General features: G+C 34.7%; 1 protein-coding gene across 2 annotated transcripts; it reads left to right on the top strand.

Annotated features, from left to right (window-relative positions):
- The first annotated feature begins 9,733 nt into the window (after positions 1-9,733).
- LOC127721296 (uncharacterized) lies at positions 9,734-26,452 on the top strand. 2 transcript variants are annotated; one of them, XR_007991111.1, is made up of 6 exons: positions 9,734-9,840; positions 17,080-17,445; positions 20,518-20,701; positions 23,857-23,930; positions 24,671-25,363; positions 25,487-26,452. XR_007991111.1 is itself a non-coding variant. In XM_052228032.1 (5 exons), exons 1-5 carry the CDS (start codon positions 9,787-9,789, stop codon positions 24,851-24,853), a joined length of 861 nt encoding a protein of 286 aa, XP_052083992.1. In that variant the 5' UTR covers positions 9,734-9,786; the 3' UTR covers positions 24,854-26,452. The 2 variants fall into 2 exon arrangements, 1 of the variants encoding a protein (XP_052083992.1); XM_052228032.1 differs by having other exon boundaries at positions 24,671-26,452.
- Positions 26,453-26,882: the final 430 nt, after the last annotated feature.

Here is a 26,882-nt window from a genome sequence, read left to right as displayed (position 1 = left end):
TCAATATGACAAATGTAAATAAAGGCAACAGTAGTATACCGCTGTTGAATAGTCATAAATCGATTTAACTGAAACAAGTACGGGTCACAAACAAAAACCGAGGGAAACACATCAACTATAAGAGGAAAACAACGGAACAGAAACACTGAACTGCTACAAAAACAAACGCCAACATACATAGAAACGGACTTTTTGATAATAACTGTCATATTCCTGACTTGGTACATGACATTCGAAGAAAAAATAGTGGGTTGAACCTTGTTTAATGGCTTGCCAAACCTCCCGCTTATATGGCAATGCTAAAAATCCAGCTAAAATGACAACATTACGTGACATCAGGACAAGGAAATACATAAATAAATAACATAATAGTACATTACAACAGTTCTAACGATGAAAATAACGGTCTGATGTATAAACAAAACAATGAACGAAGAACAGATAATCATATACAGTCAACAAAAATCGACAACCACTGAATTACAGGTCCCTGGGCGAGACATATACAGAATAAATGTTTTCTCAAACTAAAATTTATTGTTGATAAAGAATCATAATATTCGCGTTACTTAACAGCTTAGAAAGTATTTATTAAAAGGATTGACACAAATGCATCAGTGAGATTTAAACCTTTTATGAGTTTTGTTCCTTCACCTTGTTTATATCATAAAGAAGGTTTTGATCAGATGTTTTCTTTTGGTATCTGGCTGGTACTGTTCGGACATTAAAATTCAGATCTGGCCAGTATATATTCATAATCTTCATCATAGTATTTAATCCTTATGGCCATAAACAATTTCTTTTTTTCGACATTTGATATTCACTTGTATACGTAATACAATGGTTGTCACTTGTAGAGTAGGGACAGCTTACCACATTTCACCCCAGTTTTTGTTGTTTTTTTTTTTGTATTTTTTTTTTTTTTGGATGTGTGATAGTTGTTCCAATCAAAGTCTTCCATGTAATGTTTGGTTACTGATGTGTGTCTTTTCATCGCTTTTTTTTTCAATGATGTCTGTTTGTATTGGGTTTTATTGTCCCTGGTATCTTATCTCTTCATATTTATTTTATGGAGTATTTCCTCTTTTTATTCTTCTATCGTTTTCATTGTAAAGTCCACTTTTTTCGTGGTCTTAACATTTAAATATATATATATATGAAATAAATGAAACGCATGGTAAAATGATAGTTGAAATTAGTAAAAGGGAGGCGAAAGATAACAAATGGACATTCAAAATTATAAGTCAAAAATAAAGTGACAGCGCCATGACTGACTAAAAAAAAGACCATCAGACAAACAACAGTACACAAAACACATCATAGAAAACTAAGGAATCAGCAACACAAACCCCATCAAAAACTGGGGGTGATTTCAGTACAAACTGTTGTCATCTGTGAAATATAGATTCCACCATTGCAACAAGTGTGTTACGATATTTCTCTACTCGAGACAGTTAAATTTTAATATTTAAAGCGCGAGGCTTGCCGAGCTCTTTAAATATCAAAATTTAACTGTTGAGAGTGGAGAAATAATGTAATACACGAGTTATAGTGGTGGAATCTGTTTCTCTAATGATTTTTATCCTTCCTTTTTAAAGATTTGCAGAAAGTTGTGTTCTTTATATGTGACGTCATCAGGCATGGTCGCCTTTTTTCATGACGTCACAATCGGGACGAAACCAAGAAAATTTAACGTCATAATTAAATTTCGACCAATCATTTGCCGAGAACAGATATTTCACAGTGAGGAGAACAATTTTTTTACAATCGGTTGGGAAATGTGAAAATAGTGACAAAATTAGAGAAGGGATATTCCATAACGGTCAACCAACTCGTGATGGCGTCCGTAAATAAAGGCAACAGTAGTAAAATTTACGGAGGGATGATTTCAACATCATCACTTGTTAATCTTAGTTTAGTAGCTTCGGATCCTTGTGAGCAGCAACCCTCTATTAAGGAAATCAAGATAGGAAAATACATGTCCTGGAATATCGTATCTACTTGGAGATATATACTCCGCTGCTGGAATGTTGCTACATAGAAATGGAAAGTTCGCAATTGGGAAGCTGAAATCATCACTTTAATTGTCGTAAAGTGTTGTTTTCAACCGACCCTCATTGCCAATATCTAGATGTAAGTCAAGATATGAGGTGGACTTAACTATTAATTTTGTAACCTTCATCTCAAATCGATTGGATAGATGTAAGCCACAGGTGGGTAGAATTAAGTGTGAGGCATTTAATTCACTCATCCCATAGCACATTGTGCACATTTTATAATGTTCTTAATGCAGGTAGTTAAATGTATTTATCAAAGTTGTACAAAAATCGAACATGTAAAAATGTTGTTTGTTTATAGTTGACTAGTGTTTGATTAATTATAGTAAGGTCGGTTCTATTGGGATATTGAGTTCATAAAGTCATTCGAGCCATTGCAGTCAAAGTGTACAGTAGCATTTTATTAGTTTATCTTCAACTTGTACTTTTCGTAATATGGCAAGTTCTGAACGTGAAGAAAATCACCTTTATGATATTATGATACTGACATAACATTGAAGATATGGTAACCAAAATTGCAGACATAACCTTGAACAATTTTAAACAGTATTTAATAGTAAAATTGATAGCCTAAAGATGGAAATTCTGGAAGATGCGACGAATAAATCAGAAACCTTGTTTATAAACAGCTTAAATCAAGACTTTCTTATAATTTAAGTTACAGTAAGCATGTTCAGCACGAATTTAATTCTGAAATTGATTATATGGTATCCAAGATCAAACGTGCAGCCGAGCGTGATGACTATTCTAAAGTCGTGGATATTAGCTATGACCTTATGGAGTATGGTGAAAAGTCTTAAGCTGAACAAGTGTATTAATATCGCTGACAAGTCACCAGCAGAATGGGATACAGTCAAAGAATACCTATCAGACGAGCTTGCTTAGGATTCCGGGGATGAGAAGAAAATTAGGTCTGCTGTAACACGAACCTTGACGGACCAAGTAGCACAAGGAACAAGAGCGTTTTAAAGATCAAGGTGATAAGTATTGTTTACATCATGTATTGTTTTTCATCATATTGAATTTAAAAGTTTATTATAAAAATGAACATTTAGATTGTAATTCAGTACATGTCATTTGATTATGAAAAAGAATCCCTCTTCATGATCTGTTTAGGGAAATGAGAAGAACATATATAAGTATTTGAAAGATAATGATACACATTCAATGGTTCTTATATCCAGTTTATCACAGTTCCGCCAGTTATACTGTTATATTTAACAAGAAATATTTAACAATGCTGAATTTGTTTCAGAAGCTAATTCAGAGAAAGGAATTGGACTATAAAAATTTTTGTTTTTGGTTTTGTTTATCCTTGTTCAGAGTTCTGACATGCGCAGGTTATATAATGTATAGTTATCATGAGCTGTAGCTAAACTATAATACAGTTACCAAGAGTTTCATTTTGATTGTTGTTGCTTAATTTACTACTGGGAATGATACTAGTAGATTTCTTTAGGGTTTATTACTTTTTGAGTATTTATTTGTCTTAATCACTGGGCTGATTTATTGTTAAATTTACTGCATGTGTTGGTAAAAATTTTGAAACCACGTGCTCCTGACTGGTTGTCTTGATACTAAGTGACTGGTTGTCATTGAAGCCACTGTGCTGATTTTATTGAAGAAGTGACTGGTTATTATTGAAGCATATGTACTGATTGTTATTGAAGCCACTTGACTAGTGTTATTGAAGTCACTGGATTGGTTGTTATTGAAGCCATTGGACTGGTTGTCATTGATGCCAATGGGCATGTTGTAATTGAAGGCACTGGACTGATAGTTATTTAAGCCTCTGGGCTGTTATCATTAAATACACTAGACAGGTTGTCATTGAAGCAACTGGACTGGTTGTTATTGAAGGCACTGGACATGCTGTATTGACGGCACTATACTGATATTATATTAAGCCTATGGGCATTAAATCCACTGGACAGGTTGTTATTGAAGTCACTGGAAAGGTTGTTATTTAAGTCACTGGAATGGTTGTTATTGAAGTCACTGGAAAGGTTGTTATTGAAGCCACTGGACTGGTTGTTATTGAAGGCACTGGACTGATAGTTATATTAAGCCTCTGGGCTGTTAATCATTAAATCCACTGGACAGGTTGTTTTTGAAGTCACTGGATGGTTGTTATTGAAGCCGCTGGACTAATTGTTAATGAAGCCACTGGGCATGTCGTAATTAAAGCCACTTGGCTGATAGTTATTTAAACCGCTGTGCATATTGTTATTGAAGCTAATGGGCACGTTGTTGTTGGAGCCACTGGACTGGTTGTTGTTGACGCAACTGAGCAGGTTGTTCAAGCCACTGGGCGTGTTGTTATTGAAGACACTGGGCAAGTTGTAATTTAAGCCACTGGGCTGATAGTTAATTAAGCCACTGGGCATGTTGTTATTGACACCACTGGGCAGATTATTATTAATGCCAATGGGCAGGATGCTGTTGAAGCCAATGGGCATGTCGTAATTCAAGCCATGGGCTGGCAGTTATTTAAGCCATTTGGCATGTTGTTACAGACGCCACTGGGTGTGTTGTTGTTTTTGACGCCACTGGGCGTGTTTGTTTGTAAAGCCACTGGGCAGGTTGTTATTGACGCTACTGGGCAGGTTGTTATAGACGCCACTGGGCGTGTTGCTATTGATGCCACTGGGCGTGTTGTTATTGAAGCCACTGGGCAGGTTGTTTGTAGGGCACTGGGCATGATATTATTGACGCCACTGGGCAGGTTGTTACAGACGCCACTGGGCGTGTTGTTATTGACGCCACTGGGCAGATTGTTATAGACGTCACTGGGCAGGTTGTTATAGACGCCACTGGGCGTGTTGTTATTGAAGCCACTGGGCAGGTTGTTATTTACGCCACTGGGCGTGTTGTTTATTGAAGCCACTGGGCAGGTTGTTATAGACGCCATTGGGCGCGTTGTTATTGAAGCCACTGGGCGTGTTGTTATTGAAGCCACTGGGCATGTTTATTCGTAAAGCCACTGGTCAGGTTGTTATTGACGCCACTCGGCAGATTGTTATAGACGTCACTGGGCAGGTTGTTATAGACGCCACTGTGCGTGTTGTTATTGAAGCCACTGGGCAGGTTGTTTGTAAAGCCACTGGACAGGTTGTTCATGTTATTGACGCCACTGGGCAGGTTGCTATTGACGCCACTGGGCAGGTTGCGATTGACGCCACTGGGCGTGTTGTTTATTGAAGCCACTGGGCAGGTTGTTGTGGACGCCACTAGGCTAGTTGTTATTGAAGCCACTTGGCAGGTTGTTTGTTAAGCCACTGGGCATGTTGTTATTGACGCCACGAGGCAGGTTGTTATAGACGCAACTGGGCGTGTTGATATTGAAGCCATTGGGCAGGTTGCTTGTAAAGCATTGGGCAGTTTATCGTGAAGACACTTGGCTGGTTGTTTTTGACGCCAATGGACAGACAGGTTGTTGAAGCCACTGGGTGTGTTATTGAAGACACTGGGCCAGTTGTAATTAAAGACACTGGGCTGATAGTTAATTAAGCCACTGGGTATTTTATTATTGACGCAATTGAGTTTTTGTACTAATGCCAATGGGCAGGATGTTATTGAAGCCACTGGACATGCGTAAATAAAGTTATAGGCTGATAGTTATTTAAGCCACTGGGCATGTTATTAATGCCACTGGGCAGATTGGTATTGAAACCACATGGCAGGTTATTTGTAAAGCCACTGGGCAGGTTGTTAGTGAAGACACTGAGCAGGTTGTTATTGACACCAGTGAAAAGTATGTTGTGAAAATCACTTGACTGGTTGTTATTGAAGCCACTTGGCATGTCGTAATTAATTAAGCCACTGGGCTGATAGTTACAGTTATTGACGCCACTGGGCATGTTGTTATTGACGCCACTTGGCATGTTGTTATTGGCGTTACTAGGCATGTTGTTTTGAAGATACTGGGCTTGTAGTTATTAAAGACTCTGGACTGGTTGTTGTTGAAGACACTGAGCTGGGTGTTGAGGAAACTGGGCTAGTAGATGTTGAAGACAATTGCAGTGACTTGGCTGTTTGTTAATGAAGCCACTGAGCAGGTTGTTATTGCAGACACTTGGCTGGTAGTTATTCAAGACACTGGGCAGGTTGTTGTTAAAGACACTGGACATGTTATTGTTGGAAAGAATGGGCAGGTTGTTGTTGAAGACACTCGGTAGGTTGTTGTTGAAGCCTCTAGGCATGTTGTTATTGAAGACACTGTGCTGGTTGTTGTTGAAGACATTGGGCAGGTTGTTATTGAAGACACTGGACTTGTTGTTATTAAAGACACTGAGCTGGTTGTTGTTGAAAATTCTGGGCTGGTTGTTGTTGAAGACACTGGGCCTGTTTTTGTATAAGCCACTGGGTAGGTTTGTTATTAAAAACACTGGGCTGATTGTCGTTGAAAACACTTGGCATGTTGTTATTAATGGCACTTGGCTGGTTGTTTTTGAAGACACTGGGTAGGTTGTTATTGAAGACACTGTGCTGGTTGCTGTTGAAAACACTGGACAGGTTTGTTATTACAGAAAACGGGCAGGTGGTTGTTGATGAAGCCACTGGACTGTTTATTATTAAAGAAACTTAGCATATTATTATTAAAGTCACTAGGGCGAATATTAAACAATACTGATTGTTATTGAAGCTATTAGGCTGAACTTCAGATATGCATATTGGTATATTATTTTTAAAAAAAAATAATAAATAAACTTCTTTAAATAGCTATATTAAAGATGCTGACATACACCTTGACTATAATTTTTAGTTAAAATAACATTCACTGAGCAGTCCAATGTTCATAGGTTTCGAAATGATTCCAGACGTCTTTCATATACAAGAGCCAGTGCTAACGCCTGTATTTCTGATAGGATTTTTCTGAATCATAACAGGTTAAAATGGGACAGAGGAAAGGATGGTTACGTTAGAGAAGACTTTAAAGCACAGTTATCTGTTTATCAAAATTTAGGAATTCAAATAAATATTCAATGCTATTTTCCCGTTCTTTGTGTTTCGAGCGCACTTGTCTCTGCAAGTGGCGTCTCCCATGTAAGAGTTTGTGGTTATTTGATAAATATTTTATGTTCGTTTGAGTTTACGAATTAGAATTTAAATGTATTTATCAAAGTTGTACAAAAATCGAACATGTAAAAATGTTGTTTGTTTATAGTTGACTAGTGTTTGTTTAATTATAGTAAGGTCGGTTCGATTGAGATATTGAGTTCATAAAGTCATTCGAGCCATTGCAGTCAAAGTGTACAGTAGCATTTTGCCAAATAAATAATATTATTAATTATATTATTTATTTTCAGATTTGTAGACCACTAGTATGGGAAAACCAGTACATGTACAAGCTGCTTAATACCTGTGTATTTATATGAACTTTCCGCAATATTATACTCATATTTATAATAAAATGTGCGCTTGTCTCTGCAAGTGGCGTCTCCCATGTAAGAGTTTGTGGTTATTTGATAAATATTTTATGTTTGTTTGAGTTTACGAATTAGAATTTAAACTGTATGGGTAACACTGCACTTTTTTATTTCATTTTACAATGAAAACACTGTCCAAACATTTGTGTTTAAAATAAAACGGCTCATGAGACACTATCTTTAAAAGAGACATCTATCATACCACATCTTCTTTTTTATATCTTATACATACACGTAGTAATTAAGTAGTTCGTTAAAGGGGCACTAGCTACGAGATACATAAAAAATTAAAATTATGATTTTTTTGGTTCAATCATTAATGAGAGTGAAATAGTGAAATAATAATTCGCTTTTAGCTGCCATTATTGTTCAATTTTGTCAAAATAAGCCAAGAAACATCGACGACTAATTATTCACTTGCAAGTGAATAATTCGACCTCATTGAATCCGTATTCATGTGAACTTCAATTTAACCCCTTAGCTACAGATGGATTACACATGATTTATGCGTGTTGAGTTATTTAAAGGAAAAGAATGTCAATATTGAAAGTGAAACAAAGGTAAATCGTTTGATTGACTGATTCGGTCCATATCAAATATCATTCTTATACAGGTAAATACGATGATTAACATATATTTTTAATCTATAATATGAAATTAAACAGACCTAGAAAAATCCAAATGCACGATTTCGTTTCTATTTATATCTATATTTATGTTTATATCGCTTATATGACCATTGGAGGTTTCCGGAGGTCAACTCGATAGTAAATTAGATGGCGTCTAGACTAAAATACACACGAAACGAAGTTACATATTCTCGAGCCCATGCCCTGTAAATTGTTTATTTTAGACTTTTTATAGTATGGATAAATGTTTTACATTGTTATAAATGAAATATGAGAATTTGAGTCAAATCGGTGAACATGAATTTGACAGCTCGTACCCCTTTAACAATATAAGAAATAAAAAATAATAACTTTTAGATTTCAGTATGTTTTCTTCCTTAAAACAAAGAAAAACGGGAACTAGCTAAAATATGAACCATATTCTCATTAAACATAAGATAACTGAGTTTTTTTTCAATATCACATAAATAATCAGTTTACAAACAGCAATTAAAAAGAACAGACAACACATGAGCGACACAACATTAAACAACACTTATGAAAACAAACAAAAAACTATCAAAGTTCTGCTATCAAAAGTAAGATTGATTGATTGTTGGTGTTTAACGCCACTTTTTACACAGTTGGCTTTATTATTGTGGACTGTTTTTTATTTAGGAGTCCAGAAGAGAACCATCGGCTTTCGACAATCCTAGTCAATCAAGACATGAGTCGAGCGTACTTTTTTCACAAGCGCGTGAATGAAATACTTGGGCTATGCACTCGACAAAAAAGGACTTCCAAAAAAATAAGAGAACTTGAAAATATTTCTGACACGATAGAGACACTACAACATATTACAGGATTTGTCTGTCTCTTTTGATCGTGTAGTAAGACTGATTGGTGTTTAACGCCACTTTCAACACTATTGTGCTATTTCGTGGCGGTAAATTTTTATTTGTCGATGAAACCGGAGTGCACGGAGAAAACCACCGACCTTCGGTAGGAAAACTGACAATCATAGTCAATTAAGATTGTGGTCGAATGCACCGGCACGAGCTGGGTTCGAACTCACAACCTCAGTGTTGACTGAATATTGATTACAGTAGTTGAACTACTTAGACCACTCAGCCACCGAGGCCCCTGTGATAAGAAAAAGGACTATAAAAATAAGGAGATGTGTTATGATTGCCAATGAGACAACAACCCAACAAAGTTCAAATGAAGTGAATGTGAGCAATTATAGGGAGCCGTACAGCCTTCAACAATGAGAAAAACCAACAATGTTTAGTCGGTTATAAAAGGAACCGACAAGAAAAATATGAAACAATTCAATTGAGAAAAACGAACGGCCTAATTTATATCTGATTCAAAACATTTTACAAAAATAAAAAAATTCGATAAGTTAATTCAATTAGTCGTACACCGTTACGGTAGTTCAATGTAATAGCTGCTTTTGTACGGGATTAAATTGAGGTGACGTGTCATGTCATATATGATTTTGTGTTTTATTTGAAAATTTAATTAAAACAAATATATTTCTCGTCTTGATTGTTGACTAAGACATTATTTAATTATTAACCTTTTTTATAATAGCGGTACACACGCACCTATGCTTTGGTCTACTGCCCAAGTATTTCGTGCATTGGGTTCAAATTCTTCCTTAAACATAATAATATTTGAATAGACAAAATGGCAGGATTTTTCTTTTCGGCAGATCCTAGGAATTTTTATCAGAGTAGTGGAGTAAGTATTTCATAAGGATTATAAGTTTTCGATAACTTTGTTCCTAATATCATAACGGTCATCTGAAGAATACAAAATGATTCATATATGAATCAACAACGCAGCTCTCATGAGTATTAGAAAAGAAAGTACGAATGGGGAAATTGGTACTTTTTTAGTTAACATTAACATTTAGTCTTAATTGTCAAAGCAGATGATTTTTTTTTTGTCTACTCTGGTAGCAGGCTAAGTATATTAGATTGTGTTTGGTCGACTACAGACTAAGCTGCTGAATTCTTTTTAATAAAATGACATGGCTTTAAGTAAATAGTTTTTTAACAGTTTTAGGTTTAAAACGATACATATGCAACGAATCAGAAAGCATCTAAAGTACAAGTTCAAAAACACTGCACGAAAAGATGGAAAGAACAATATAAACATCAAGGAGATGGGGTATGATTGCCAAGGAGATAACTATCCACCACAGCTCAAATGAAGTGGAGGTAGGCCATTATAGGCAACTGTACGGTTTTCAATAATCAGACAAACCCATACCATATAATAGGCAATGAAAGGCCCCGACATGAAAACTAAGAAACAATTGATTTGAGAAAACTAACGGCCTAATTTATATCAAAACAAGCCTCCAAAGTTACGTATGAATCTACTCTTAGATCGTTCAGGACAGCAAAATCTATTTTTCCCTGTAAAATTGATATTGATTAATAAAAAAATAATCAATAATTTAACTGCGTTACCTTGGCTTTTGTCTGCTGCACAATAATAAGTGTATTGGTTTTAAATATTCTATTTATCACTAAAATCGAGAAGGATGTTATTGTATTTAAATAGTCAAAACGGCAGGGTTTGGGTTTGTGTTTTGCCCAGATCCTAGGAAATTTATCAAAATAGTGCAGTGAGTTTTTAGTAGGATTGTTAGGTTTTCGATACCTTTGTTCCTAACAAAACAGTCATCTAAATAATACATCATTATTGATACATATATCCACTAACCGTACGATCATTTAACATGCATGCGTTCTAGAAAAAGTAGCGGGTGATGAAGTAAATACTTTGTGAGCAGGCACGTTAACATTTAGTTTTGATTGTCATCCTAGCACTCAGCAGATAAATTTATAGTCAACTCGACTTGGTAGCCTTATATATTAGATTGTGCGCAAGTTCAACCTATCACAAGACAAGACTTAAACTAGACCTCAAACTGCTATCTGAACATTAACTCAAGCTCTAAATCAATATTGTAAGCCAACTCATGTCTGATCTTGAAGCAGTTAAAAAACAGCTGCTTCAATGCAATGATTTTTCTTTTTCGTTTACAAATCAATTATGTTATCATTTTTTTTATATTCGATTGCCTAGTAGTACGAAAGAGCAGTAGAGATATTGCATTTTTTTAATTTTTCATTTCCATTTTTAAATTTTTACTTCTAACTTGATATTTCTCAATTTCAACTTGACATTGCTTTTAATGGATTGTCATTTCTTTTGATTGAGTTGAAATTTCTTTTAATGGAGTTGACATTTCCTTTAATGGAGTTGACTTTTTTTAATGGTGTTGACATTTCTTAACTTTAACTTAAAAGTGAGAAATGTAAACTTTAAACTTAGTATTGTCAACTTGGAAATGCGAAGTAAAAAGAATATTTAGAATTGGTCCTACGACCTAAGGTTGCAATTCTGTAAATACAGCGATGCTATTTCTCATAGGAACTCCTTTTACGGCTAAAACTGTACCTCTCTAACTATGAAGTTTCGTAAAAAATTATATCCTAGAATATAAAGCTTATATCACTACTATTTTTTTAAAAGTTCAAAATATAGGGCTGTGTGGCTATTTTCAACATATATATGCCCCGAACTTCTAAGAGTTTAAACTTAATATACTAAAATTCTGTATTACCCCTCCCTTCATTTGGGTCTTCCACATATTTCAATTTGGCCGTTATTCATGTGTATTTATACTGGTAACATTCCCAAGCTATGTCTCTACGAGACGAAACAGAGATCATATCTGGAACCAGTAGGTACTGTAAACAAAACAAAATATCTATGAATATTACATACCTCCCCAATAGAGGAGTGGTTTGTGAAACAGCTGTATTTACAAAGTGCAACCTATACTAACATTTATTTAAATAGAAAAATCTTGAAAAAACACTTTTTCTCACAACAATAGTTTTTATTCAGAATCATAGACTAAAAGAAATCACTGCATATGCTCTTACTTTTCTTTTATAGTACATTTTATACCCCCACTCCTGTTTCAATTTTTAAAGAATTTGAAAACAAGACTTTAATTAATGTCAGCTTACCCTATGAGCATGTTTTCTGACATGAAATGCCTAGAACTTGTATGAAACAATTCTGATAACAAATTGAAAACATTTCAAATGTAAAGTTTACTAGTTAATCATTACAACATTCAAGATTATATATAAAGTATCCAATCCTGCCTCTGTCTCCAGTCCACATCTTACTAAAGGCCTATTTATCTATAAAAATTCACAATTTCTGACTCGGATTTGTAATTTACTTTTGTTGCCTTTACTTATATTTATTCAAATGTAACATGTAATTACACTGCAACATAATTTTCATTTAACTAATATGTATTACTTCACATAAAATGCAATAAAAGAGCAGGTTTTTTACTTCCAAATAAAATTCTGTCTCAGTTTCATCAAATTACAATTTGTACCATATACCTAACATAAGTTGGCTAATATATGACTAGAAGTGTTTAAACATAGCCATATTTGCAAAAATTGTATGTATGAATTAACCAGTCTGATATATGAATTTACGAAAAGTTTTATAGAACTGCTTGATGGAATCTGTTTTTCGCATAAATTCAAAGCACAAGAGGCGTGGTTTGTGAAACAGCTGTATTTACAAAGTGCAACCTAAAGCTGAGTTAATTCTTCCTTTTCAAATCAATAATTCACTTTATATTGTAGTTAACTGCCTTCTTGATGGTAGTGTACTATGTCTCACACTTTTGATGGAATACTAGTATTGACTTTCTGAGCAATAGCATAATCGATATATACTAAATCATAAGTTATGTGTAACTTCTTCAAATTATCGGATTCCAAATCAAAGATGTGATTTATATGGATAAGATCATTCCTGAATAAAATATAAACGACACTAAACATTTTTTTCCAGAAACATTTCGGTTGAATTAAAGGCACAACCTGAAATACGCTGTGTTTAAGGTTTTAACATGAAATGGTTTTACTAAGAGAACTTATACGAATTAGAGGTATTGAAACGATAATCAACTCGCAACTGACGTCACTCGTAAATTATCCTTTACGAATAGAATATGTCTTAGAATTTCTCTTCTCTCTCATTTTTATCTTTTATATTTAACCGGACTCTGGTAACTTTAACATAGTTACTCTTCGGTACGGTGAATTTATTCGTCCCTTTTATAATCGTGCTTAATTTATACCGAGAATTTAAAAACAAATTAAATGTTTGAACAAAACAGCATATTTGTATCGTCCTTGTGGTTGACCTAAGATAATATTTAATTATTAACCTTTTTTAAAATTGCTTTTTTGCATTACATGTACCTATGCATTGGTCTTCTACCCACGTATTTCTTGTATTGGGTTTAATTTGTTTCAATTGTAATTATAATATTTTTTAATAGACAAAGTGGGGTGGCTGGGATTTTCTTTTTGTCAGGTCCACGGAAGGGTATCAGAATAGTGCAGAAAGTATTTCAGAAAGAATGTTAGGCTTTTGATAACTCTGTTCCTAATTTCATAATTTCATAATGGTCAGATATTAGAAAAGAAATAGAAGAGAGGATAATGATATTTTGAGAGCGGGCACGTTTTCATTTTAAGTCGTCATTGCTATCATAACGACCTTTTCCGCCCTGATTGTCGGCGTAGTATATGAGATAGTGTTCATGGTATAAACCGATTTGTAAAACAAGTTGCTTTCTTTTAAAAAAGAAAAGGAACACTTGAACTCTAGAACGCTAACCGATCACCAAAAATAGCTACTGTATTTAAAAATAGGTTATGTGGTATGATTGCCAATGAGACAAATGAATAGGATGTAAACAATTATAGGCAACCGTACGGCCTTAAACAATTAAAAAAACCAATACCGTATTGTTGGCTATAAAAGGTCCCTACATGAAAATACGAAACAATACAATTGAGAAAAACCTAAACCTAACGGCCTAATTGGTAACAAAACAATTAACAAAAACCAAATATGACAGACATGAACCAACGAAAACCACTGAACTACAGGCTCCTGGCTTTGGGAAGACACATATAACACGTGGCGGAGGGGAAACTAGTTTGCTGGTGCCAAACCCTTCCGATTACCTGGGACAGTGGTGAAACAGTACAACATAAGAACACACTATAAAAATCAGTTGAAAAGGTATAACTCATCAGATCGATACAAAGCAGAAAACATCTTACGAAAAACACAGACCAGACTTGGCAGGGTATTCATACGTACCTAACAACAAAAAAGAAACAAAGTACAGACATGAGAGTACTCGCAGTCACTGACAGCTAGCTTATATTGCTTACATACAATTCATTTGACCTTTGGTTGTTAGTTATCTCATTGGTTATCGTACCACATCTCCTGTTTTTATGTAAGTAAAATTTATAAGTAGAAGTGGGTTCGGAGACAAAAAATTCGCAACTGATGTCACTCGTTGATTTTCCCTTTACAATACTTCTTATAAATTATCAGATCTTTAATTATTTCCTTTTATATTTTACTTGACTCGATCGTTACGTTCTATCTGGACTGCTAAATAATTCGCCCCTTGTTAAATTGATTTTTACTAATACGGAGATTTTAGATAGAAAATACTTCCTTGAATAAAATGATCAATATATTTTAAATCTTTATATTATTATTATTTGTGTAAAATTTGTCATCTTGGTTTAAATGGTCTGCTGCACAAGTATTTCGTGTATTGGTTTTAAATTCTATACTACTGTAATCACTAGCCAGTCAATACTGAGGTTTTGAGTTCGAACCCCGCTCGTGCGGGTGCACTCGACTCCAATCTTAATTGACTAGGATTGTCAGTTTTCCTATCGAAGGTCGGTGGTTTTCTCCGGGCACTCCGGCTTCCTCCACCAATAAAAACTGGCCGCCACGAAATAGCCCAAAAGCGGTGCTTAAAAGTGGCGTTAAAACACAAAAAATCAAATTTAAATTCTATACATTACTAAAAACGTTCAGGATGTTTTTGCATTTAAATCGACAAAATGGAAAGCTTTGTCTTTTCGTCAATCCTCGGAATTATTATAGTTAGTATAGGATCTGCCTACCCTTCCAGAGCACCTAAGATCACCCCCAGTTTTTGGTGGGGTTCGTGTTGCTTAGTCTTTAGTTTTTCTATGTTGTGTCATCTGTACTATTATTTGTCTGTTTGTCTTTTTATTTTTGGCCATGGCGTTGTCAGTTTGTTTTCGATCTGTTAGTTTGACTGTCCCTCTGGTATCTTTCGGCCCTCTTTTATCAGGATCATTAGGTTTCTATAATAACTTTGTTCTTATATCATAACGATCACATAAAGAATATATATACTTATACATATGACAATAGGATATTAGGATAAATCATAAATAGAGAAAAGAATGCCCCTTTTCCCAAAATAATATCCATATCGTCATGTATAGGATTATAAAATTTTCACGCGAAGATCAATGACTTTTTGATTTGTTGATGTGTAAGATATACGACTTTTAATACTCAACCATTTTCTTCGCGGCAAATGACGGGGGAGTCTTAGTCTCCTTCTATAGGCTTAAGCTGTCAAGTTCATGTTGACCGATTTAACACAAATTTTGATGTATACCATACTTTAACGTATATTCAATTTTCAAAAATTCCAAAAATTAAAAATGCATGGAATCTTTCTATTGAATCAGAATTGCATGCGTATTTAAGATAAGACGCTATCTAGTTATCCATCGAGATGACTACCTAAGTTTGCCGATAATTATGTCACTCAACATAAACATAAATATAAATAGACAGACAAGCCCGTGCAATCGTATAATGGCCATTTTTCTAGGTCTGTTTGATTTCATATCATAGCATACAAAAATATGTAAATCATCGTTTTAAAGAAAGCCTTTTTTGTGGGTTGAATCAGTCAATTGAATCATTTTTCCAATTGGCCCCCGTTTTTCACTTTCCAAAATGACATTTTTTTTCTCGTTAGTTACTTAACAAGTTTAACACATGCGCAACTCATCTCCAGCTAAGATTTCAATAAAAGGTAGAATGTATATGGATTCAATGGATGCTGTTGTCAGTTGATTAATAGTTTTTGACTGCACCCATGGTATCTTCTCCCTCATTTTCGTCCACTCGTCCAAACTTAAATTCAATAGATATCATGCATGTACATTAAGGGAATATACGTCTACATATAACATGTATAATTCGTGCAATATAGCATTATATATTTTCAACCGATCGCTCAACATGAGAAGGAAGTGAAGATGCCCCTAAACGCACGAATGGTGTTCACTAAAACCAAAGTTTTTGACGGAAATGCAACGAACTCGAGCCTTACAGTAAATCATCATAGCGGGTTTCGACAAAATGGTAGTAAAAAAATTAACGGTACAAATTTTACTACACCAGATACACACTTCAACAATACTATCCACCATAGTCTTAACGACGTGGATGTAACAACTATAAGTCACCGTGAGTCCTTCAACAATAAGATAAACCAAACATGCTCTGAAAGGAGGCCCCGACGAAGATGAAAATATGTGAAAAGTATTCAAAAAATACCATGATTATATAAAAAGTCATAAGTCCGCTGTACAAATACAAGAAACAGATCAAAGGCTAGAACGATTACGATTGTATACATGATATAGATAAGAAGATGTGGTATGAGTGCCAATGAGACAACTCTTCATCAAAGTCACAGAGTATAAAAAGTTAACAATTACAGGTTTAAGTACGGCCTTCAACTCGGGGCCTTGGCTCACACCAAACAGCAAGCTATTAAGGGCCCCAAATTGTCTAATCTATATAAAAACGAGAAACAAGAAACACCTATGAACCACACCAACAAACGACAACCACTGTTAAGGTTGTAGATTATAAAGGACTTAAGGAAAAAAAAACCGTGTACTCAATTCACCGGATATTTGTAATGCAATTACTTAAATTTATTAGCTTTGATTTCAAAACTCAAATAATTTATACTTGTAGATGGTTGGTGGTGGAAACTTTATACAACAAAATCCATTTGGTATGGTCAGTCCAGCGCAATATGGTATGGTCAGTTCAACGCCTTATGGCATGGTCAATCCAACGTCATATGGTATGGTCAGTTCAACGCCTTATGGCATGGTCAATCCAACTGCATATGGTATGGTCAATCCAACATCTTACGTCGGACTGGTAGCACAACCACAGCGACAAGTCACTATGTGCCCTGCTCACGGCATAGAAATATCACCGTATGTCCGCAGTCCCAGTTGCTCTGGTTTACTTGCTATCCAAAGCAACGATACCGATAACGTGGATACACCTAGGATGAGAACTCCTTTTTTGGAGGAAGTTCGGGATAATACGGTAAAACTATAAAATTACATGTACCTGTATAGTAGAACTTTCTTGAAAAACCCTGCAATTTTTAACCGTTCCATCTTAAATTTTGTCAACAATACCTGGTATATAATATGTAAACACTTGTTGGTGCGTGACGAATTAATTGTTTAGACTATAGAAAGCTGCTTAACCATGAGAACAAATGCATGATGGTTTTTTAAAGGCGACGTATAACAAAGTCAAAATGTGCAGCGGTTACTGCTCTAGATCTTCTAGTAACGCCTGTCGTGTCACAACTGTTTAAATGCGTGCATCAGCCTTCTTATGTGATTATACATTATATTAAGATAAAGGTTAAAACCAACACATATATTGAAAACTAAGATTGAAATGAAATACAATAATAAAAACTAAGTGTAAGCTTCACAAATCCCCTTAAAAAAAGGTGAACTCAAATGTTCAGAAAAGGTAAGAAGTTCTTTGTCAACTTGTAGCACCATTCGTGTCACTCGTTGCAGGTAAATAGAGGTAGACCCAATTCCCGTGCATTTGTTTCAATCACAAAAATCAAAAGTTGTCAAGTTCTGCAGGAAAGTGTTTATCATAAACTTAAAATATTTTTTTTAAAAACAATTTTACATACTTCTATCGACTCAAAATGTATTCAGCGCTACACGTTGCTGTTGACGGCATTTTGATACAAAATAGTACATTTTACCTATTTTGTCAAATGTTGTATCCTTTTAATACCTGTTAGAGATAGATACTCAAATTTTCCGAATTTTGCATTATGTGCTAACTCCAAGAGTTCCTAGCTGAGTGATCTTCTCAGAAATAGACAATAATATTGTAAGAACTATTTGCCAGTGATACTACGGATTTTAAGTAGAGATTATTAGACTTCTTAAAAATAGCCCTTGTGTGAAATAAATTCTTGTACAATTAGTCCTCCCTCTTTCTGTGATAAGTCTTATTCGGCTATGTCAGAACACGAAAACGAGGACATAATTACGACTACGACAAGAGAATATATCAATGGACCTCTGTGAATAGTGCAGTTTTTTTTCTCTCTATCAAGAGTTTCAAGGATGTTCGCTTCTCTTGTTTTTGACGTTTGTCAGATATTCAGAATCCTCTAGTTTTATCCATGTATAGCCAATAAAAATTTTGCCCGCAAAATACTACTTTTCTTTTCATAAATTTATTACATACATATGTTTAAGAATTGAATGCTTCTTTTTGTAAATTTATTGGGGTGTAAAAGCGTTTACCGAAGTACATTTTGTATGAAGCGCGTAAGCGCTTCATTCTAAAAATGTGCGCACGGTCAACGCTTTTACCGCCATATAAAATTACTAAAAGAAGCATTCAATACTTATAATTACATTTTTTGCTAGGATCATGAAAACACGATTTCTATCAAGTTTTTCTTTTATTTACCTGTGCACTTTATTGTGGAAGCTCGTGTCATCATGAATGTTACAATTCATTTTGAAATGAAGGTTAATTTCAGAATGACGCGAGATTGCTGTTAGCCAATCAAAATAACGTATTATAATGAAACATACATGTAATGTAATTATATACTTTTAAAAGCTATCTTTGGGAAATCTTATAAAATCCTTGTATTTTTTCATAGTTTTTGAAAGAAAAAATGTGCAAATGTTAAATGTATGAATAGTCTAGAGAAAATCATTTCCCGCCAATTTTTTAATTACCTTTTTCCTAAAAAAAAAGGACAACGCACCTACAGTATATTTTTTCTTCTTTTTATGTTCCTTTATTTCTATAATGTCATTCTTTAGTCTTTTAAAAAGCCTTTTATTTCGAAACAGAAAATCGAACATCCTTCAGAGAACTGTTTTGTATCCGTAAACAATTTGTAAAGCCATTTATTTCGCTTTTTGGGAGTTTGTGGTGTTTTGGCTTGCTGTCATATTGACGTATATGTTTACATTATTTTACATACAATTATCTAAGTTGACATTATCCAAAATTGCATTAAGCCCCGGTCACACCTTACCGGATAGCGCGAACGGAAGCCGAACGGATAAATTTTTTTCAAACCGTTCATGTCCGTTAGAAGTCCGTTCATATCCGTTAGACGTCCGTCCATATCCGTTTCATGTCCGTTCAGCTTCCGTTTTATCCGTCGACGTCCGTTCTGTCCGGTGAAAATTTTGAGCATGTTCAAAACTTCGAACGGACGTCCAACGGATAACGTGTCCATTTAACGTCCGGTAGTCGTCCGTTTTTAACGGTACTCGTCTGTTTCGTTTCCGTTATGTATCCGTTACTTGTCCGTTATACATCCGTTGATGGTCCGGTAGACCAATTCACCAACGGACTACTACCGGACGTATAACGAACGTATAACGTATAAGACGGATGATAAACGGATGTGAAACGGACATGAACGGAAGGATAACGAATAAAATGGATCGTACCGAATGTAAAACGAATAAATGCCAATTGAAAATTTCGCGTTAGAAATGCCAATTATTGGTTTGTCAGATTTCTTGAATGTCATGAATGTTTATTATTCATAATGGATGGCTGAGTAAGGGCACGTCTTCACTATCAAACAACTCTTATTTAGGCCAGACTGAACTTAAATGTTGCAAATATAAACCTTCTAGACTATAAACTACAACCAGTTACACGAAAACTTTTAAATTCTTTTAAGGTCACGTTTATGTGATTTACATGTATTAATATTGCCGCCTTTAATTTCCCGCTTATCTTGTTCGTCTGTTTTATCCGGTACGCTTTCGTTAGGTGTCCGTTTTATGCGGTACTCGTCCGTTGGATATACGTTCGACATCCGTTCTGTCCGGTACGTTTCTGTTTCTCGAACGTTACATATCCGGTGTGTGTCCGTTAACCATTCGTTATGCGTCCGTTTTATATGGTCAGTACACCAACGGACTCCCAATGGATACACATTTTGTCAACAGAAAACGTTTTTTTCGTCCGTTCGGCGTCCGTTCGAGCTATCCGTTAAGGTGTGACCGCAGCTTAACAAACTGTTGGTTCATTTTTTTAATCTCGATCAATGATGTTTTCTTATGCTGTATAATACATTTGACTTTACAGCAATTGGTCCCAAGAAAGCCTAAAGTTAGTCCCTCCGTACAGAACGAAACTTATGCGCTAAATGATTGCAAAAAATATTTAGATAATTTGAGCCAGAAAATTTCTGATTCTGAAAAGAGGATTGCTGATTCTAGAAACGTTATTGTTGATTCTGTAAAGGTTTTTGCTGATTTGAAAAAGAAAAGTGAGTATCTTTTTAAACCTCATAACAAATACCAGGTTTATATATAATTTCATTTATTTGAAATTGGGTTTTTCCCGTTTGCTATTTGTAGTACTTATACATAGATGGGAACTAGTACATGACAAGTTCTGATACTAGTTCTGCAACAGTACTTACTGCGAGCAACTAATCCTATTTCTGTGTTTGTCTTGTTTATAGCCAGTTGAATTAAGAGTAGAAATACTTTAAATTCGGACGAGCAGGGCGAGGGAGAATTTAAAATTCGGTTTACCGGACGGGTTATTCGTCTATATTAAACACATCAGTGGCACTAGAATCAAAACATTTGGAAGGCCAAATTAAATTTGTCAGTTTTCTCGTTTGAATTGTTTTAAATTTGTCATTTCGGGGCGTTTTATAGCTGACTATGCGATATGGGTTTTGCTCATAGTTGAAGGCCGTATATTAAACACATCAGTGGCACTAGAATCAAAACATTTGGAAGGCCAAATTAAATTTGTCAGTTTTCTCGTTTGAATTGTTTTAAATTTGTCATTTCGGGGCGTTTTATAGCTGACTATGCGATATGGGTTTTGCTCATAGTTGAAGGCCGTATATTAAACACATCAGTGGCACTAGAATCAAAATATTTGGAAGGCCAAATTAAATTCAAAGTTGAAGAGGAATAATAAACGAAAACTTCCGAAAAGCCTTGCCAATAACGGTTGAGGCAATGGGTGCATGGGGTAGAAACCCTTAGTGTTTTCGAATAAGTTAATATTGTACAAACAGTATAGTTACAGAAAATTAACCTACCAATGATATAAATAAGAAGATGTGGTAACCTGTAATTCAGTGGTTGTCGTTTGTTGCTATGTTACATATTTGTTTTTCGCTCATTATTTTGTACATACATTAGTTTTCTCGTTTGAATTGTTTTACATTTGTCATTTCGGGGCGTTTTATAGCTGACTATGCGATATGGGCTTTGCTCATTGTTGAAGGCCGTACGGTGACCTATAGTGGTTAATTTCTGTGTCATTTGGTCTATTCTGAAGAGTTGTCTCATTGGCAATTATACCACATCTTCTTTTTATAAATAGTTCATTCTCTATGTTACATATTTGTTTTCCGTTCATTATTTTGTACATAAATTAGGCCGTAAATTTTTTATCGTTTGAATTGTTTTACATTTGTCATTTCGGGGCGTTTTATAGCTGACAATGCGATATTGGCTTTGCTCATTGTTGAAGTCGGACGGTGACCTATGGTTGTTAACTTCTGTGTCATTTGGTCTCTTGCGGAGAGTTGTCTCATTGGCAATCATACCACATCTTCTTTTTATAAATAGTTCATTTCAACACCAAAATGCTAACTACCGAGCTTGTTTGTGCATGATACCCTCGGGGACGAAACATCCACCAGCATATTTGTCACAACTCGGACGATACTGTACCTTCATAGATGTGTAGCGGATTCACCCGAGGATTGCCGATTGCCACCAGCAATGTCATCGAACAAGTGGCTTTCAAAACACGAGTTTCGTTTCTAGTATTTGATTCTTTCATAGTTACACAAAAAGTCGTTTTGGGAGTTTGTCCGTACCGGTTAAAAAAGATTTTACAATCGGGATATATCATACAAACAAAGAAAGAATTATTAAATATTGTTAATAATATTGCTGGTATAATTGATGGTTAAGTTCGGAGAATAATTTTTTGTGTTGAATTCTCTTAGAGAATAGTACCTGGACTTCATATTATATACTTACGGACTTTAGAAACGCAACACTAGATTATTCTTTTAAATTCACATTTTCAAATATGCAATTTTTTTGTCAACAAACTTATGAACAGAAAGTTCTTTCATTACTTCAATGTTTAAAACAAAATGCCAGTTCGAAAGTTGAATTGAATACGTCATTTTCAATGTTGAAACATTGTGGTATATACTGAAACCCTGGTTTTCCCCTTACCAATGAACGTGTCACCGTCAAAAGCAATGACTGCCTGTAACTAACGCCAAAATGATTATCAGAAAGGTCAACCAATTCTGTTCGGCACGTTTTGGGTACTGTTTTGCACCTTCTGATTTTGCCGTTGTTCCACCCAATACAATGGGTTTTGGCAATGATGCGGTTGAAACTTTAAGGCTTTAAATGTTTTTTCTGCAGTCGATTCTTTGGCAGTTCAGTTAATGGGAAACATTTATGGCATTAATCTGTGCAAAATGGCATTCAGCAATTTAATTAGCAGTTGACGTTGCGGCTGTAGACCTGTCTCACAAATGACGTTGCGTAATCAAATTCTATTGACGTTGTATTGTCACTACATGTTGATCTGGTCTTTGATGGTCTTCAACAAATCCCGTCTACCGGTATCATTGTCGGAAGGACAGTAAGACGAGTTGCTGACGTCAAATTGTCTGGTTGCAGCACGTTCACGTTTTCCTGTTTGCAGTATTCTAATGGGTTGATTCAGTCTTGTATTCCTCAGTCTTGGCAATATGGAGATGCAACATTTTTTAACTGATTTAAGTGTGGCCAAGGATTGAAAGAACTGTTTCACAAAGAAAAAAAAATGAAAAAATCTTTTATTGGTTCGAAATTTCGCATTCTGAAATTCATGCGATCTCAATACTAGTAATCCGGTGTGTCAATAACCACAGGTAAGTCAGATGTTGATTTTTTCGAAAGAGAAAGAAGTATGATAAGCATGAATAGTAGATGTATGAGAATCAAACATGATTTGGTAAAAAAATTCTACAAAATGAGTGTTGCGTTTTTAAAGTCAGTCAGTATATATTGAATGCCGTTGCATAAACACTATAATTTTATATTTTTCTAGTTCTTCCATCATTATACATAACCGATGCGAACTAGGAGTCTACACATCAAATTTCACAAATGAAAGTTAATAGAATGTCTGTCGTAATTGTCAGGCCATCGGTTTTTTTTTTCGATTTAAATGTTTCACAATTTGTCATGTTGGGGTCTCGGCTATATGGTATGGGTTTTGCTGATTGTTGAAGGCCGTATGGTGACCTAACGTATCTTACATCCACGTCATTAAGACTCTGGAAGTTGATTATCTCATTCGCAATATCACATCTCCTTATCTCTATGTATGATTTAATTTCAACATAAACCTTTTGTATATCATCTTTCTTCTTTACAGGGGACATGGAGGTCGGCAAACAAGAGAGAGAAAAGGAAAAACATGAACAACTCTTAAGGAAATTGCGCGGTTTGGTAAATAAATTATTTTTAGTTTGAGTTAATGTTATTTCCCTTTTGTCGCCATTTTGAACGACAATGTGTACAAATTCCTTCATACTGTATCTTATACTGTCAGACCTCTAGACTTTAGAAAAAGTGCCTCAAAGTTATTTATTTAAACAATTTTCATTTGTTTCAATCTTGTAGAATTAATCACTGTGATCTTCTAAGCATATTTTATAGGATTTTTCTACCCCAGGAATAGATTATCTTATCTACATTAGACTAGCTTTTTCGGAATTTTATGTCCTCGATGCTCTTCAACTTCGTATTTTATTTGGCCTTTTTAATTTTTTTTTATTCGAGCGTCACTGATCTGTCATTTGTAGACGAAACGCGCGCCTGGCGTACAAATTTTTTTATCCTGGTATCTATGATGAGTTTATTTATCAGATTTGCTTATACATAAACAAGCTTTTCTCCTGTTTCGTAGCGAGTTTAAATAAATTTCTTTTTGAACTACCTCATGATTGTCATTTTATCTTATAGCTTGTACAATATTGAAGAAAGTTGTCAAAAAAAATACATATTAAACATCAAAATTACCATGATAACCATTTCAATGCTCTAAAACTTCGACTTTGTTTGGTCTTTTTAATTTTTTTGATTCGAGCGTAATTGATGAGTTTTATGTAGACGAAACTCGCATCTGTCGTACAAAATTTCAACATTAATATATGGTATCTATGATGAGTTTTTTAAATTCATTTCAGCAAATTAAGGATTCTTCCAGGAAATGTACCATATGCATGGACCGTGAGAAAAATGCCGTAATTTTACCGTGTGGCCACACTACCTGTATGGAGTGTGCCACAGAAGTTTATGTGGGGGAAAACCAGCGCTGTCCAATATGTAGGGCAGATATTCAAGACATTAACCCATTGTACTTCGACTAAGATTGAAAAACTATGATTGAATTTAATTTGAACGAATTTTGATGGTCAACAAATAGTTGATAAATTTGATTGATACAAAAAAAATATTTTTTCAAGTTTTTGTGTGTAATGAAAACAATAATGTCAGCCGGCCTACAGAGTGCTGTCATTATTTCTTTTGTTTATTTTATGGCCATAATCTAAGGGAACAACCACATAACTTCACAGGGGGTATGGTTAGGAAAAAACCGTAACACAACCCCTCCCCCATTGAAGTTAAATGTTCGTTCCCTAATACATCTTTTTTTACAATTGTCAAATTTAATATATACATACGTAATATATACGAGAATATGTTGCAAAGGAAGGGACGTTCATGCTAATTTTTTACCCAATCGCCAGTTCCGGGATACGTACGGTAGTCATGTGACGAAAATGTTGGCATCGTCACTTCCAACACATGTTGAGCGAACGGGTGAAAAAGTTTGATCTTATACTGCACAAACTATTTGGGAAATTAAAATCTAACAAGTTGGTCAACCTCCCTTCAGTCGTACGGGAATTAAGATCACGTACTTACGGAACATGAGTTATTTCTAGACTACCCTGCAGAATGACGAGTATTACAATATGAAATGTTCTTATTTAAATTAGGAAACGGATTAATATAATTAAGTTAACAGTTTCCGGATCCTATTAATTATTCAATTGTATCAATATGTAAATACCAAATTGTGTACATTATTTAACTTGAATTTAATTAATAAAATATGTTTACACTAATGACGATTCTGAAAGTGCTTGAAACTTTAATTGAGCAGGGATACAGGCGCGACTATTATCTGGTAAATGACGTCATAAAGGCGTGCAAAATTAACGATCTTTTCCGGTGAAAGACATGTTTCGAGAAATAGGCTTTATATAAAGAACTATAGTAAATTTGCAGAAAATGTTTGGGCTTAATAATATATATAGCTATTGACATAATCTTACTAAAATAAACTTGTTTCTCGGTGCGCACGATTTATTCAAGAAAGGAAGTATTAATGGAGAACTGCATAAGTTCGGTGGTTTTCTTTGTTTTCTTGAAAAAAGGCGCATATGATGACGTAATTCAATTGTGATGTCATAACATCAAAAGTCCTCAATATTTCGTTATAATTGTGGTTTTTTTTTTCGGTATAATTTAGACAAATTTCAGAACATGTACGGTGACTTTTTAATTTACACTTATTTTTGGGTCAAACAAGGGTCTTATTGACCCTAGTCTTCTACTCTTGTACAGATTCAGCTCAAGAACACTCTAATCGAAATATATGTTTACTTCTGGGGTCCTTTTGATAATCTCCTAACCTGTATTTCTTTGATATTGTTATTCCCGTTTGATGTGTCTTTTTAACATTTTAAAACTTCATGTATATAAATGAATTTTTATCGCAGCGACATGATTTCAAACTAAAACAAACTGCTGTGTTAACAAAAGCAAACTCTGTATGAACCAGCTTTTGCATTTGTATGATCGATAGCATGATGTTTTTTTCCATGTGCCACTTAACAGTCTGATGTACCGATCTGAGAATATTTAACATAATTTTTAGATAATAAACATGACAAATGCTATTATTGTTTTTCTTCATCCAAAATTAAGACAGTATATTTAATTTAAGTGAATCATTATTTGTTTGTTTGTTTGGGGTTTGTTTTTTTTTTTGTTGTTTTTTTTTTTGGTTTTTTTTGGGGGGGAGGGGGTGGGGATTTAATCTTGATGAGGTAATTTATTTCATGACTTGTGGTTTCATTCTGTAATTCAAGGGTTCTCCATGTGTCCAAAATCTAAAGTATGTTGTAATTTAACGTGTCATCTTATAATACTTGCTTTTCCTATTTACGTATTCCAGTGGCATGATGTATACTTGGGACGAGAACTTACATCCGCTGCATTTGATTGGCCGACAACTAGGACTAGCCTTTGTATAAGTATCCTGTCCTAGCTGTCCTTGATCGACAATCAGGATAAAAATTTACATAAACATGTATCCTGTCTTGTCCT

Source organism: Mytilus californianus, unplaced genomic scaffold (assembly GCF_021869535.1).
Source record: "Mytilus californianus isolate M0D057914Y unplaced genomic scaffold, xbMytCali1.0.p SCAF_12, whole genome shotgun sequence".
In the NCBI taxonomy this organism is placed as follows: domain Eukaryota; kingdom Metazoa; phylum Mollusca; class Bivalvia; order Mytilida; family Mytilidae; genus Mytilus; species Mytilus californianus.
Note: the sequence above shows the minus strand (reverse complement) of the source record. Positions and strands in the feature narration are given on the sequence as shown.